Raw genomic sequence first — 15,200 nt, forward strand, 5'->3', positions numbered from 1 at the left:
AGCATCTTGTTTTTGTAAATTATGAGATATGTTGACATTTGGAAGCAGCAATAAAAATGTTATTATCCTCAAACTGACAGAGTTGGTGGACATTCAAGATCAAATCCAAACTATTTCTGGCAACTTTCGCACCGCTAATTTTGCACTTAGCTGTTGTACTCGCTGGAGTTCCTATGTTGAAGTACAGTAGTTCCATATCGCCGCCGACATTATTTCTCCTGTACTTCACTGTTTTGTTTTTTTTCTCTCAACATGAAAAAGCAGCCTCGCCATTGGTTAAGATCGTCCGCTCCGGGCCAATAGCGACGGCTAATACTGAACAGTCACCACACACCAGTGTCGTGAATGAGCAAGATACAAGGCGCTGCATTCAATGTAAATTGAGTAGGGTTTGTTGTTGCGGTCAATTCCCCTTGTTAATGCTCGCTGACGCCGCCACCGCAAACCCTTGGTGCTCGTTCACATGCACGCCTCTTGCAACATTCGCTCTAGCTGGAGTTTCTATGTTGAAGTAGTTACATATCGCCAACATTATATCTCCTGTACCCGGAACAACACTAATCACAATACACATTTATTAAAGTTTTGTATTTAATATTGCTCTTTTGATTTTGAATTGATTGTAAATTCCCCCCCAAAAAATCCAAATTCAATCTGATGACATATAGTAGTAACAGTGCATCACAAATATGGTACTTTTCTGGGTTAACAAGTTAACAGGTCAGCATGAAGTCACACCTCCTGTTATTGATTGGTTGGTTTTCCTTAGGTGCGCCGGTTTCTTGCAAATCAAATTAGAGGCTCAAGATGCTGTCGGAGAGGAGATGGCAGATTTTTTTCAAAGATTATTTTACTTGTACTGCTGTCAGGTCTTAGTGACAGTTTTAACAAATTGTGACAAAAAGCTTTTTTTTTTTAATTGTAAAATACCCCCTTAAATACAGGGAAAAGAAAAAAAACGCAAACAAAAAAACAATGTTAAATTTTTAAAAATGTACTTGAACTACCGTAACAGTTCTCAAACACCTAATAAAAATGTTATTTTATGATAGGGTACTTAAAAGTTCAATGCACCGTACATAACTGTACTAAAAAATATAATGTACTTGTAAAACAGAACAATGCATGGTATTCGACACAAGATCCATTTTAATATGTGATTTTGTATTAATGTTTTAAATTCTGATTTTATTTGCATTTAATTCCATAATTCTTTTGTGTACCACTAGAGGTACTTGTACCACATGCTCTAAATGACCTTTTTTCTGCAATAAAGTCTAGAATAAGGTCTATTCGTTTACAAAATGTGCATGTTCCTCAGCAAAACTTCTTCCTGTTTGCAACTGTAACCCAGAAGTAAGCATGAAACTTCCTTTTGGTGCTACTGTTTACAATGTCTAATACTATATTTAAAAAGTGCATAGGGTTGATGATTTAATATGTTTAGATTCGAAATAAAATGGTTACAATAGTGTAGGTGCATGTACAGTATCTGTATAATACTGTAATAATACCAGAGCAATGTTATATTAAATCTCAATCTGTTTTAATCTTCAAATAAGAGAACAGATGATTTTTTTTTTCTATTATTTCCTATGGGAAACAGACAATAGTAAACCTCATATGGTTGACTTAACTACCCCCAATAAATGTATGGTTCTTCTGACAAATTAGGCAGAACACCCAGTGCAAATAATGCTCCAAGGCGGAGCAGCAATGCATGCAAGAAGTGCTGTGCTAAAACAAGGTGTGATGACTGAGGAGGGCTCTGTTCTGCTCTGTGGACCTGCCAAGTACAATCAGAATCAGAACCATGTGACCCACTCAGTGAGACAGCCAAGAAATGTCCCCCCATTTCATTCCAGTGGGGCACTGGAGGAGAGTAAGGGCATCACCTGCTCAGGCTGAGGAATGACAAGAATTTTGACACAGCACAAAACATGTTCAACACATCAAGGATAATGTGGTCCAATTAATGCCAAATTACATTTCTAATCTCACATTTCTTCCTGTTTGAGCCAATCAACTAGATTGGCACAACATGGATCAGGGAAAGATGGAGACTAAGTTGGGCTAGTTAAGGATGAACGTCAATGAGGAAAGTAAAGACAATTTTACTTTTATCCTCCATCTCAGTGATTCACAAGTAGTGAGTCGAAAAAGAACAGGTGTGTGGGAGAAATTATCCAATTCATCGAATTGAATGCATTTATTATAATAATTTCAATTATTGCTTCATTACTACAAATAATAATGTATGTCTACTCATTTATCTATGCCAGCGACGTACAGGTATAGTAACAGAAAACAATTAAATGCTCTTTTAATACCACCGCGACATTTTCGTAAACTCAATAAAAGATGTGAAACATAGCTGTAACGATTTGCCAAAGCAAAAATCTCTCACGCCGAGTTAATACAATAAAGATGAGCCTGCGTTCACAATCACCTGTTGAGCCTCAAGTATAACAGCGGCTAACAAAACTGGCGATAGAGTACACGAACTTACACCAAAACGATGTTTAGGGTTACATTTGAAAAAGCAGCATCATTACTGTGGTTATTAGGATAAACAGAATGGGTGCTATTTCAAGTGAAATACATTTGCTTAACAATTTAAAGCGGTTTTGGCCAAGCTACCTCGCTAGCAACAAGAGGCTATCGTTAGCTAGCCATACTGGTCAAGAAACGCCAAACTGTGATTTCCATTGAGTAAGTAAATACACGTTAGTCCGTCCGGTTAATACAAACACAATGAGGACACAATGGAAGCAATCGGCCGTAGTTAGTTAGCACTAGGTTAAGTGGCTAACAACTAAAGTGCCTGTAAAAGTCCACTGAAGGCACCGACGGGAATGATCCACCTGATCCCGCTACAGGAGCCGCTTCTTACCGTTATTAACAACGAGTCTCCGCTCCGGTTCGGATGGTTACGCCTGAAACAACAGCGGCTCGGCTGGATAACCACACCATTGACGTGGGTGGATGGCATAAAGTATCCCGCGTTCTTGTTTTGTTGTTTTGTTTGTTTTTGTTTTGTTCCACTTTAGTTAGCCGCTCTCTCCAGTGGGAACAATCTGTGGCATACAAACGGCGCATTCCAGAGGCTCAATCCCCACACCGCCACTTCGATGGCAGTCCCAGTTAAAGGGGCACTGCACTTGCTTGTTTTCTACCAAGCGCACCAAAAGAAAAAACAAGGAATAAGCAATTGAATTTAAATCTAATAATAGGCTAGGGCGATTAGTCGATCTGATTGATTAATTTGAGTTAAATTGTTATGATTTTTCAACTTCATTAGTTGCTGCACAGTATATTGAGGTTCAGTAGAAAATCTGCTTTGACAAAGTTGAACAACTCTCAGCTTTGACACTGTCAGTTTAAACAAGTGGTTGTATCATACTGATATTTAGGTGAATTTATTAAGCTACTTTCCTTATCCCAAAGGGGGAAAATATTGGTCACCAGCAATTTTTAATCAGAGATAGCTTTATGTGTCCCAAAATGTATTTTTTGATGCTGATTTTTTATTTTTTTTATTTTTTAATGTCTATACTGTTTTGAAGCACATCGGGTTTTTGGATATTTGTATTTTGTAGTTTGTTTTTAAGTGTGACCTATAAAACGTGCAATATGCATTTTACCATGTGTTTATAGCTAGGACGTTTCATAAAAAAAATCACCTGTCACTGAACCTAACCCTTAATTCCTAAATACTACTAAATATATGACTATTTTACATATTATTATTATTATCATTATTATTATTATTATTATTATTATTATTATTATTATTATGAAAGCGTGATGTGCCAGAGAAAAAAAGAGGGCAGATTCAGAATCAGCGCAAAAACATCATCAAAAAACTTTACTTGCATCTCTGATTTGAAAAAAATAAAAAGTAAAAAATAAATAAATAAAAATAAATAAATTGTTGGCCAGTGTAATATTTTCTGGTTCTGAGTAAACTATAGTGTTTGTCCTCATTAGTGTCACAGATGAACTGGACACATACTGACACATATGGACCATTTTGAGTCTTTGATGAAAATATCAGAAAAAAAAACAATTTTCCTTATGAACCATTGCAAAGTCGTCCAAACAGTCTCAGTGGGCGTAGCTAGTGTGCAACAGTGGACATCGACAGAGTTATAATTGAGCCCTATGAACTCTGCCAAGCAACAAACAGAAATCTGAAGTTACCAGGAAAGAGTATCTGACCAATTGTGTTGATGTAGGTTGCTAGTAACAACGGAGCAAAACAGACTTAGGTCATAGTTCCGCAGCTTTCATCAGAGCATGTACGCCCTCTATTAGTTGTACACTTCTTTCATTCGATATTGCTATTCTTATCAGCAGATAGAATGAAAGCAGCAAGGAAGTACGTGGTGTTGAAATGTCCTTCACAGGTCGTCTGCTTGTTGTGGTTGCTTGCGCACAATGCAGGCCTACTTTAGCTCACACAGTGCACCAGAGAAAAAACACAAACGATCTGGAAGTATAAAGTGAATGCGTGCTGTAGGATTTGGGTAAACAACTGTCAGAATACGGTGCTGATGAATGAGATGACCCGCCCCAGCAGAATGAAGCATTGTGCAATGCAAAGCAGTGAAACAAAATACAGATGCAGCATTACAGATGATGTTCTTGGAAACACTTCTCAAATATGGGAGGAAAGACACGAAACAGCAACAGTGGTTTCTTTCCAGAACATTTAGCAAAGCCATAGTGAGCATGACGGGAGATGAATTATCTGTAATCATCTGCCTAGAGATCACTGCCAAATAATATGACGCAATGGTTGACCTTTTATTTACTGTTCTTTCCGTAGTGTACACTCGTAGAATTCTACCTTTCCAAAGCTTATAATATTATGTTTTTATTGACGTTGTCAGAGATAAGGGAAATAAGGGAAAGGAAATACGATCCTAATATGATGTATAGTGCAAATTTACACAGCTGCAAAGCGCACTTATAATTGAAGAAATTATGCTTCTAATTTTAACAAGTTTAACATGCAATCTAATACATAGTTGGATTAAATCATAACTAAGAGTTTAATTTTTCCATCGAAAATCATCCGATATACTGATATACTATATCCTGGAAGATATACTGAGTGTGCTGCTACTGCTTTATTGTGTTTGTTTGAAATAACACATGGGGATAGGACCTTGAAAAAAATAATTGCATATTATTCGTAATCGCAATTTCAAAAGGGGGGGTGGGGGGGGGGTTGGGGTCGCACTTAGATTATTTTTGAAAATCAAACAGCCCACTTCATATTTTATATATTTTCTGCCAAAAACAAACAGCAGACAATTTGGACATACTGTACAGGTATGTGCTTTTCATTGGCCGGGAATGAAAATAAGAGTGTCACTCTACCTATTATAGAGAGAACAGTCCAATTTTCTTCAACCCAAGAAATGAATATTTGATACTGCCCTTGTAGTAAATTTCAAGCTTGTGCAGGATGTTGCTTGCTTGTTTATTAACGCGAGCATGTGTGCAAGCAGTAGCGTGGTTATAAAAAGCCACACGTTTGCATGTGAGCGCAGCACCTGCGCTCACGTGGGCGTGTACGTGAGAGGGACAAGCGTGAAGGGCGTGCGTGCACCTGCCATGTACTCACTCATGCACTGCAGGCTGTGCTTCTTCTGCAGCGTCTTGCCGCACAGAGAGCAGGTGGCGCAGCTGGAAAAAGTGCCCAGCGCTAAGAGATGCCCATTGTTGTGGCTGAACTCTGTCTCCTTGGCCTCCCTCTCCTTCTCCTTACCCCTCTGCTGCTCTTTCTCTCGGTTCTTACCCTGCGAGGACACAATGGTGGTTGATTAAGCGTCGTTACAAGTGTGTCACAGGCACGATGTGCAACAGGGTTTATGTAAGGAGATTAGCGCGCTAACATGTGCAGCGCCAGTTAACAATTAGGCCCGTGTAATGCAATTGATGCAACGGCCATTTTCTCACTTTATCGTCTGCTGTTGTGTTACGTGCCGAATAGTAGTCCTTTTTCATTTGCTGTGTCAAGGGAAGGGTTCAAATGTATCTATTGTGGTTAAAATGATTCATTTCACATATTTGTAAACATAGAGGGGGATTTATTTTTAATTTTCATTTATGAGACTTTAAACACATCAAGTCAGACTGACCCATGGGACATGATTGGTTTTACTGAGAAACAAATGTCACAGAAAAGTAAAAAAAATAAATATAAAAAAGTTTTAGCACGTTTACTTGTTAGCTAGTAGTGGGGTTATAATCATGAAATATAAATGCTTTTTTTTAGAGTTATACTGCACTTTTAAAGTTAAAACTAGTTTTTCCCCTTTGTGAAACTTTAGTATAATAAAATATGTCATGGTACAAATTGACCCATTTAAATGATTGCTGTTAATGTGACACAAACACAAACGGAGAGTTAAATAGGTTACACTACAGCATTTGACTACCTTATCTTTATTGAAGGATCCAGTCATCCTGTTCCTCAGTGAGCTGAGAGTCCTCTTTACCTTGGCGCCCTTTTCGACCTTCTCACTTCGATCATCCTCTTCCTCATTCCTGGTGGATGAAGAAGAGAATGTACACTCACCTCACAATATTAGGTAAAAGAAAATTAAAAAGAAGTCACATCAACCAGTCTGTTGTCATTTGCTGACAACAATATTTGGAATTAATGGCGTTGACTTCCAGATGTAGTGAAGGATATACTTATTTGATCACTCAGGTTTGCTCACTTTGGCTTCAGTTTTTACCGCTGTTTATTGCTTAGGGTAAGGATGGGCAACTTAAATGCTGACAGGGAGCCACAAAGGACCATACACTTCCTAATGTAGGGTGTTTCACGAAAATGCAATTTTAAAGATGGACAAAATATGTGGAAAACAGGGGCAGAGCCATGGGTGTGCACAGGCCCACCCAGATTGACAGACTGCCCACCCATTGAGATTCCTGAAAAAAATATACTTTGAAATTTTTTGTAAATTATTATGATATTATTTTTGAATTCGTGTTTCGGCGTGTTTTTTATTGTATTGAATATTTAAGAATGGCGTAATTGTGGTTGTTTAAGGAAGATCTGAACTTCAACTTTGTCATTTTATTTGAATATACGATGTGTCAGGAAAAGAAGACTGTGCTCAGTGAGAGAAATATTCAGGCCCACCCGCCCCTGGTGCAAAATACATGCTCTTAATATATTTCATTTTTGATCATACATTTTTCAATTCATGTACAAAAGATCCACAATCCAAACACAACGACAAAGTCTTTGAAGTAAACAACAAAAATAATCACACACTATTTTTTTTCCCATTGCAAACGGCTCTCTTGCATAAAAATTACCATTCAAAGACAGCACCAAACTGGTATATCGTCGCTGTCCTGTGAAAAACCCTCATGTTCAATTTTGTCTTTTTTTTTTTTAATGGAATGACTGTAACACGGAAACGCCAATAACGTAAAAAAATACATAAATAATTTTTTTTTTAAATTGGCATGTGTTTTTTCACAGGGTGGCACCATATATGTATATGTATATTTAATCAAGGGGCCACTGAGAGTGTGGTTGTGGGTTAGGGTAAAAGAACATATCAATTATGAGTCATTATTATTATTATTATTATTATTATTATTATTATTATTATTATTATTATTATTATTATTATTTTCCCCTCTGCAGTTGTCACCTGCTGCAGCAGAGGTCACTGTTGCGAATGCAGGCAAAAGTTACTTCTTTTTTTTTCAGCAAGTGTAACTGGAGTGCAGATACTGTATACAGGGATTTGTGTATAAGTTCTACTACTACTTCTACAATCAAGGTTAATGTATCTAAAACTGTAGAAACCTCGAAGCACACAATTGCACCGAGCCTCTTGTCAGCCTCGTGAAACCGTAATTTAGCAATATTAACAAGGGAACTTACTCATTAGAGAGGAACTCGTACCATGTGATATTTTCTGAATCTTTGTCATTGGCTTTGCTGTTCCTCTGCTTGGCTCTGTGAAACATAATGACAATATTTTATCATGAGAAGCCTTTTTCTGAAAATGTAAGTTGGGACAGCAAATGAAAACATGCGGAATATTGTGAGTGTTGTAGGGGAAAAAAGACTCAGCCTGTTATCAGAATCAAGCTGTTGGTCAAGAATTTGTACATCCTCATCGAGGAATTCAACTCGATATGGTGTATATAGAGAAATGTGAACATACGACAGTAGTCAAAATATCAGATTCATAATGTGCAATGATCATAACAGAATACCATTTACAATCACTAGAGTGCAGAGATGAATGTGAGAGATTATTGTGTAAAATCAAATAATTTTATAAAATAACACATTTCCTCAAATAGCGGCTCTAATAAGGGCCTTTCCCCAATTAGTCACAGATTGCATCTTTCGCTTAAAGAGAAGTCAACCCTAACATTTTTTTTTCAATAATTTGTTCTATACAGGCCCACTAGTTCAAAACACGGCATTATGATTAATATTGTATTTGTGGAATATGAGTTATTAAGCAGCAAAATCTACCCGTGTTTCGCCATCTGTGGGGGCGTCCATTTTGTCACTTCTGTCGACTGAAACTGACATCACAGGTGCTCAGGGTTCAGGTAATGACCAATCACAGCTCACCTGTTTTCTGAAGCTGCGTCATGATTGGTCGTTATCTGAGCCCTGAGCAACTGTGACGTCACTTTCAGTCGACAGAAGTGACAAAACGGCCGCCCCCACCGATGGCTAAAAAGGGGTGGATTAACTATTATTCTACAAACACAATATTTATCAGAATGCCTTGTTTCAACTAGTGGGCCTGCATAGAACATATGATTTGGGTTGACTTCCACTTTTAAGAGAACTACAAAACATCCCTCTCAAATAGATGCTCTTTCACACATGTGAGGGCCTTACAGATTCCTGGGCCAAAGCAACAGATGTCTTCCATAAAAATGTTTTTTTTTTTTTTTAAATGTACGATGTAGCAGGGCCAATGTAGGTCAATATAGCGGGGGAACACTGTCAGATTCGCCCATCTGCAGTTGAGTAAATACGCTATTAGCCACTATATGAGAAAACATGGTATTTCTGCAGTGTGCTCTTCCAAGGCCAATACAACCTGGTGACATGCACACACACTCGCACACACACACACACACACACACAAGCACAGTGCCTGAGACCGGTCACACACTGCTCGTTACTCCTCGTTTTGAGCAGCGGCCTGTTTACTTACCCGTGGTACAACTTTAGCTCTTGCAGAACTTTCTGTACCATCAGCCTAAGACAAACAAGACACTGGGGCTGAGTTGGAGCAAAGCAAAGGAAAGGAACCGACACACACGCTCACACAAGCGCGCATATACTCTAGACACACACACTGACGCACGCACGCACGCACGCACGCACGCACACCCGCCATCTAAGGGGATGCTGGGAGAGAGGACAGTAGTGGGAGGAGGTTGCAAGACACATGACATGGAGCAGAGATGTCAGCAGGGAATGGGGAAAGCCCCTCTGTGATGTGCTCTGTGGGAGGAGATGTCTGTTTGTATGAGAACATAACAGGCCGCAGATGCAGTACGCCGTGTGCACAGCAGAACTCAAGAACAACACAAGTGCACGGACAAAATCGTTGTGTACCTTTCGGCCTACATCTTTCAAAGACCAGTGGGGACTTGAGTGAATTGGGGTAGTTCTCTGGACCATTTGGACTTTTTATATTTAATGCAGAGGTGTTGATTCGGTTGAGAAATACTGTATATCTCATATTATACAGACGTATTGGTGTTGCGGAGTCATTGAATTGGTGTTTGCGTGACTTCCCGTTTCTATTGGCTCACCCTGGGGAGACCAGTAACGGGCTGTTACTCAGTTGGCCAATGAGGCCGTTTTAATTCAGACCTGTAAACTCTAGAAATGGAATTTAATTGAATGTAAGTGGTTTTATTTGAATTCATTTGAATTTTGTTTCGTAAGCACTTGATTTTAAAACTAACACAGTAAAACTGATTAAATGTATCAATTATGCGGTAAAAATCATAACCTAACCCTTCATTTGAAAATATTACTACTTATATTACTAAATTACATCTTATATTATTGTTATACAATTATGGAAACGAAAAGTGCATCTCTGATTAAAAAAAAAAAAAAAAAAAAAAAAAAAGGAAAAATCTGTTGATCACTGTAATTACTCTTATTGAGTGTAGACTGATACGCCACAATTGGATGACGACCAGTCCACTAAACGTCTTTTGGGATGAACTCCAGCTCAACCGTGACCCTAATGAGGATAAGCCCTATGGGAAATTGATAGATGGATGGCATGTAGAAAGCACCATGACACTCCTTCCTAAATTCAAGTCTTTTTCTGACAGACCGCAGTATCAGTTACTCCTGTGGGATCAACCAGAAAACCAGAAGAGTCTTCTTTTCAAGCATCATTAAGCCTGAGCAGATGGAGCCATGCGGCCGTGTACTGTAATGCTCTCTGAACTCACTCGAGAAGGTTTAAGCGCACTTCACTCATGATAGTGTTGACTTACATATGACTCTGCCCCTCATTGGAGTGCAGGTGTTCCTCAGGGTCAAACTCCTCCGCTACACGAGAGCAGGAGAGAATGTTAAAATGTGATGAAAGAGAGTTTTTAACTGTACTCAACACTTCGGGGTTTGCAAACGTTTTGGTCCAAAATGTTCTAATTTTTTAATAATTTCTCTTATTCCTAACGCCAATTAAACAGAGCTACCTCCATGCCATGAGAATTAAAAAGCTGCCTATTGTTGTAATGTTACCACAGCAAATTAGGATATCAAAATGTTATGAGTACAAAGTTGGACTTTTTTCAGGAATCGCTGGGTTATCCGGACCCCAATTTGCAAACCCCTGCTCTACACGTGTACAGTCAAACCCACCTCCTGCTGCCCTCGCAGCCTGTTTGGACGTCTGCACAATACGAGAGATGTGTGCCGCACGTGAACACTCGTCCGTGGCCAGGATCTCCGAGCGGGAATACACTTGCTTGCCGGGAACACCGTCGCTCTGAAATGTTTGCAAACATAAACACAGATCGATCTGAATTGTGTATTTATGGTTTATGGAGGTTGTCACAAGGTTGCCATTAGAGCACAATGAGTTGAAATGTTTAGATTCAATTGTGAAAAAACAATTGCTGTTTTTCAAGAATATGTTCTATGCAGGCCCACTAGTTGAAGCAAGACATTCTGATAAATATTGCGTTTATGGAATAAGAGTTAATCCGCCCGTTTTTAGCCATTTCAGGGGCGGCCATTTTGTCACTTCTGTCGACTGTCGAAAATGACATCACAGTTGCAGGTAATGACCAATCACAGCTCACCTGTTTTCTGAAGCTGAGCCATGATTGGTCGTTACCTGAGCCCTGAGCAACTGTGATGTCATTTTCAGTCGACAGAAGTGACAAAATGGCCGCCCCCTAAAATGGCTAAAAACGGGAGGATTTTGCTGCTTAACTCATATTCCACAAACGCTGTATTAATCAGAATGCCTTGTTTCATCTAGTGGGCCTGTATATAACATATTCTTAAAAATATATATGTTTGGGTTGACTACCACTTGACCATGACAGGCCCACTAGATGACTAATGACTAAGGACAGGGTTAAAAGTTGTCTGTCTTGAAGACTGGCTTTCAAACTCAGCTCTGTTAGCTGTATCCATGTGACACTGTTTCAGACTCTGTACCTTAGCAGTGAGACAGGAGAGCCCCTCCTTGGGACCATCTCTCTCCTCCAGTGGACGGGCTATGCAGCTGTCAGTCTTCTTCTGGCTGGACTGGAAGAGACCATTGTGCTCTGCTTCATCTTCATCACCATCACTATCCATGGCCACGGTGTCCAGACTCAGTCTGACAAGCACAAAAACAACACGCAAACAGCAGTCGTAAAAAAATGTCATTCAAACGAGTATCCTCTTCTCTTCTAACTCATTAACCTATATTTTGACCAATGCTGTCAATTACTTCTGCCAAGTTATTCTCACATGCACACATCTGGACAAATTAGAATCTTTACTGAATTTAATTGAAATTACATTTCGGATAAAGTGTCTGAATACATGTTGTCTTGACTCACTTTTTGGTACCGTACCTGCCCCAAAACAAAAATAGTATTGTCCTGTCCATAAGAGAATGCCGTTGTACATAAAGCCTACAGCCTACACCAAAAATGGTTATTGTGCACGTCCTCTTATAACTGGGGATGTAGATGTGATGAGAATTAACTTAATCACATTCAAACACACATTAAGTGTGAGTTAGCACACACCTGCCACCATTTAAAGTACCTCTGGTTGAATCCAAATAAAGTTCTGATGTTCAAATTTTTCTTTTTTTTTCCCCCCATGGGGGTGGATGCCTTCTCTCGCAAAGAAAAACATCCACAAACCTGCTATTGCCTGTTTTTTAAGTTGCAACTTTGAAAAGTATCATTAACATTGTCAAACATGAGAAATGACAGACTTAAAAAGACTTACAAGACCAAGACTTAAAAATCTGGATTCTGGATTCAAGGGAATAGCTAATATAATACGTATGTTGGCCGAGTAGGCAGACTGGTGATCTAGTGGTTAGCAAATCCGCCTCACAGTTCAAATTTTCAGGGGTCAAACCTCAGCTCAGGCCTTCCTGCGTGGGTCTTGCGTGTTCCCCCCGTTAAGAAATGTGCTATATAAATAAAGTTGTATTCTATTCTATTGTATTGTGCTTGCCAGTAACCCGAATGAGGACAGGCATTATAGAAAATGGATGGATGGATCATTCAGCTATAAAAAAAAAAAAGGGAATTCTTTCAAGTTTTTTGTCTTTCATCATTTACCTTTGTTTTTTTGTCTTCGATAAATGACTTTGACTTTGTACTTCTTTGATGTGTTGCACCATCATCAAAAAGTCTTAATATTTTGAAAACTTCAGACATGCAATTGAAAAGAAAAAGTGACACACTGGGTGATGGCAAATGGATATTTGAGTGAAATGAAGAGAGCAGTACCTCCTTCCCAGGTCGATGGGTGCAACGGGGACACCCCAGCTGTGTCTTCGTGAGGTGGACATGGATCTCGCTAAATTAGGAAAACTGTCAACATCCCCATTAAAATGCACTGTGTTTCCATGGTTACGTGGTTCTGTTTCGGTGCGAGTTGTTTCCATCGATCCCAACAGTCCGTCCAGATCAATGGTCACGCTAAGACCAACTCCCGGGCCCAAAGACTCGTGGTTGTCAATCACACAGCTCGGTAAGAGTTTGGGGCTCAGCTGGGTGACCACAAGAGCGCCGGGCGCCTCCTCGGATGTCGCTCGCTCAGTCAGATGGGGCGCTGCCGTCTGGGAGGTCAGCTCTGGACTGCTGCTTTTCAGAGGCCTGTCAAGATTCACCGCGAGGTCTCTGAAGTAGTCCGAGTCTCCAAAGGAGGAGCTGAGGTCCTGCAGGTCGTCCATGCTGCTGCTCACCTCCACGCCTCTCACCTCAGACTCGCTCACTACAGAGGATGCATCCTGCAAAGAGATAGGACAAAAGGTTTGCAAAAGCACTCACATTCTGTAATAAAGAATAGAAGTATTCAATTCAAGTAGTTCAACTCCTGTACTTAATTCAAAGCAAAGTAGAGCTTGTGAGACGTAATTAAAGGGGAATTTAAAAGTTGAATTCGCCTATATTAATTAAACTAAAAAATATATTTATATTTTAAATAATAACATTAAATCATAATTAATGCATGAAAGGGTTAAAAATATGTTTTAAAATGTAGATTAATTAATATAGGCGAAAGCAACTTTTAAATAGCTGTTCACTGTAGTGACCACTATGCATGAAAGGGTTAATATTGCCTTTGTGTTATATTTCACAAAGGCAATAGTAACCCTTAAGCAGCAAAATGCAGCCATTTTTAGCTAGCTAAGGGGGTGGCCATTTTGTCACTTCTGTCGACTGAAAATGATATCTCAGTTGCCCAGGGCTCAGATAACGACCAATCATGGCTCAGCTTCTGAAAACAGGTGATCTGTTATTGGTTGTTACATGAGCCCTGAGCAACTTCAATGTCATCTTAAGTCAACAGAAGTGACAAAATGGCCGCTACCTGAGCTAGCTAAAAATGGGTGGGGTTCTCATATTCCACAAACGCAATATTAATCAGAATGCCGTGTTTAGACTAGTGGACCTGCATAGAACGTATTTTGGAAAAAAATGGGTTTGGGTTGATTTTTAAGATTATATACAATACCCATTTTGAGAAAATGGCACGACAAAAACTACTTTGACAGAGTGCTAGTACTATGGGGATTTTTTTTTTTAATGTTGCATGTTGTTTAAAATTAGCGTTGGCTCAACTTTTATGCTATCAAAAAAAAAACATGTTCCCGTAGCATAGCAAATTAAGGAGTGGAAAGGATTTATATCTGTTTTAAAATAGGGCATAACAGTAAAAGGTTATCAGAAAAATAAATACATAAATAAATAAAAGTAGAGATGAGTAAAAACTTGTCTATCCTAAGTAAAATATTGAAGATACAACACCACTAAATTGATTCCCAGCACCCTTATGATTTGAGATATTATTTGTTTATTTAGTTCTATTGTATGTCTTTTTCAAACAAGCTAGAAAAGTGTGTAAAAAAAAAAAATACTAGGTTGAAAGGAGTTATCATCTTTTATCATTACCCTTGCTCATTTTTGTTGCATTTAGGTGATTGTTTATCTTGCTTGGGATTTTACATGTTAGTTTTTATCTGTTATTGCGTTTTACATGTTATGCATTGCATTTCATATAAACGTACACAGCAAAAAAGATCCAAGGTCCATTTTTGGTGCATGCGAGACACTGGGGCTGAAAAAAATGCATACTGTTAATGTCTATGTATGTATGAGGTACTGACGTATCAAATTTAAAAGTAAGACGGGTTACAGTATGTTTGTTTAATAAATCCAACCCATTCCTCTTTTGCTCTTGAAATAGCCTTTAATGGACTTGACATTTATCTTGGCTGGCCGGCAGCTCAGCACTCTGAAACCTCTGATCCTAGAATCGTCCCTGATTTGCCCTTCATTACTTCCAACCACTGGGAAGGACCAAGACTTGATTCATTGTCCACAGCATTAGGCACACAATTTACATTTACAGTGGTGTCAAACTGCTCTGCATCATACTGACAGCTTTTTCTAACATTTTGGTT

The 15,200-nt window shown here is 39.0% G+C and overlaps 1 protein-coding gene across 5 annotated transcripts in view; it reads right to left on the minus strand.

Annotated features, from left to right (window-relative positions):
* arhgef18b (rho/rac guanine nucleotide exchange factor (GEF) 18b) overlaps positions 1-15,200 on the minus strand; it is a 47,696-nt gene that overhangs the window by 25,507 nt on the left and 6,989 nt on the right. Inside the window, exons 4-11 of one of the 5 annotated variants that reach the window (XM_086047356.1) lie at positions 13,021-13,523; positions 11,720-11,882; positions 10,913-11,039; positions 10,543-10,597; positions 9,231-9,275; positions 7,925-7,999; positions 6,453-6,561; positions 5,636-5,810 (exon numbers count right to left, since the gene is read on the minus strand). In XM_086047356.1, the coding sequence (XP_085903482.1) occupies positions 5,636-5,810; positions 6,453-6,561; positions 7,925-7,999; positions 9,231-9,275; positions 10,543-10,597; positions 10,913-11,039; positions 11,720-11,882; positions 13,021-13,523 (1,252 nt within the window). Of the gene's footprint in view, positions 1-5,635; positions 5,811-6,452; positions 6,562-7,924; positions 8,000-9,230; positions 9,276-10,542; positions 10,598-10,912; positions 11,040-11,719; positions 11,883-12,508; positions 12,577-12,643; positions 12,750-13,020; positions 13,524-15,200 lie in introns of those variants that run through there. The other 4 variants (XM_086047359.1, XM_086047361.1, XM_086047358.1 and 1 more) reach the window with 4 other exon arrangements.

Source organism: Filicampus tigris, chromosome 12, assembly GCF_054856515.1.
Source record: "Filicampus tigris isolate MCC_2025a chromosome 12, RoL_Ftig_1.0, whole genome shotgun sequence".
NCBI lineage: Eukaryota > Metazoa > Chordata > Actinopteri > Syngnathiformes > Syngnathidae > Filicampus > Filicampus tigris.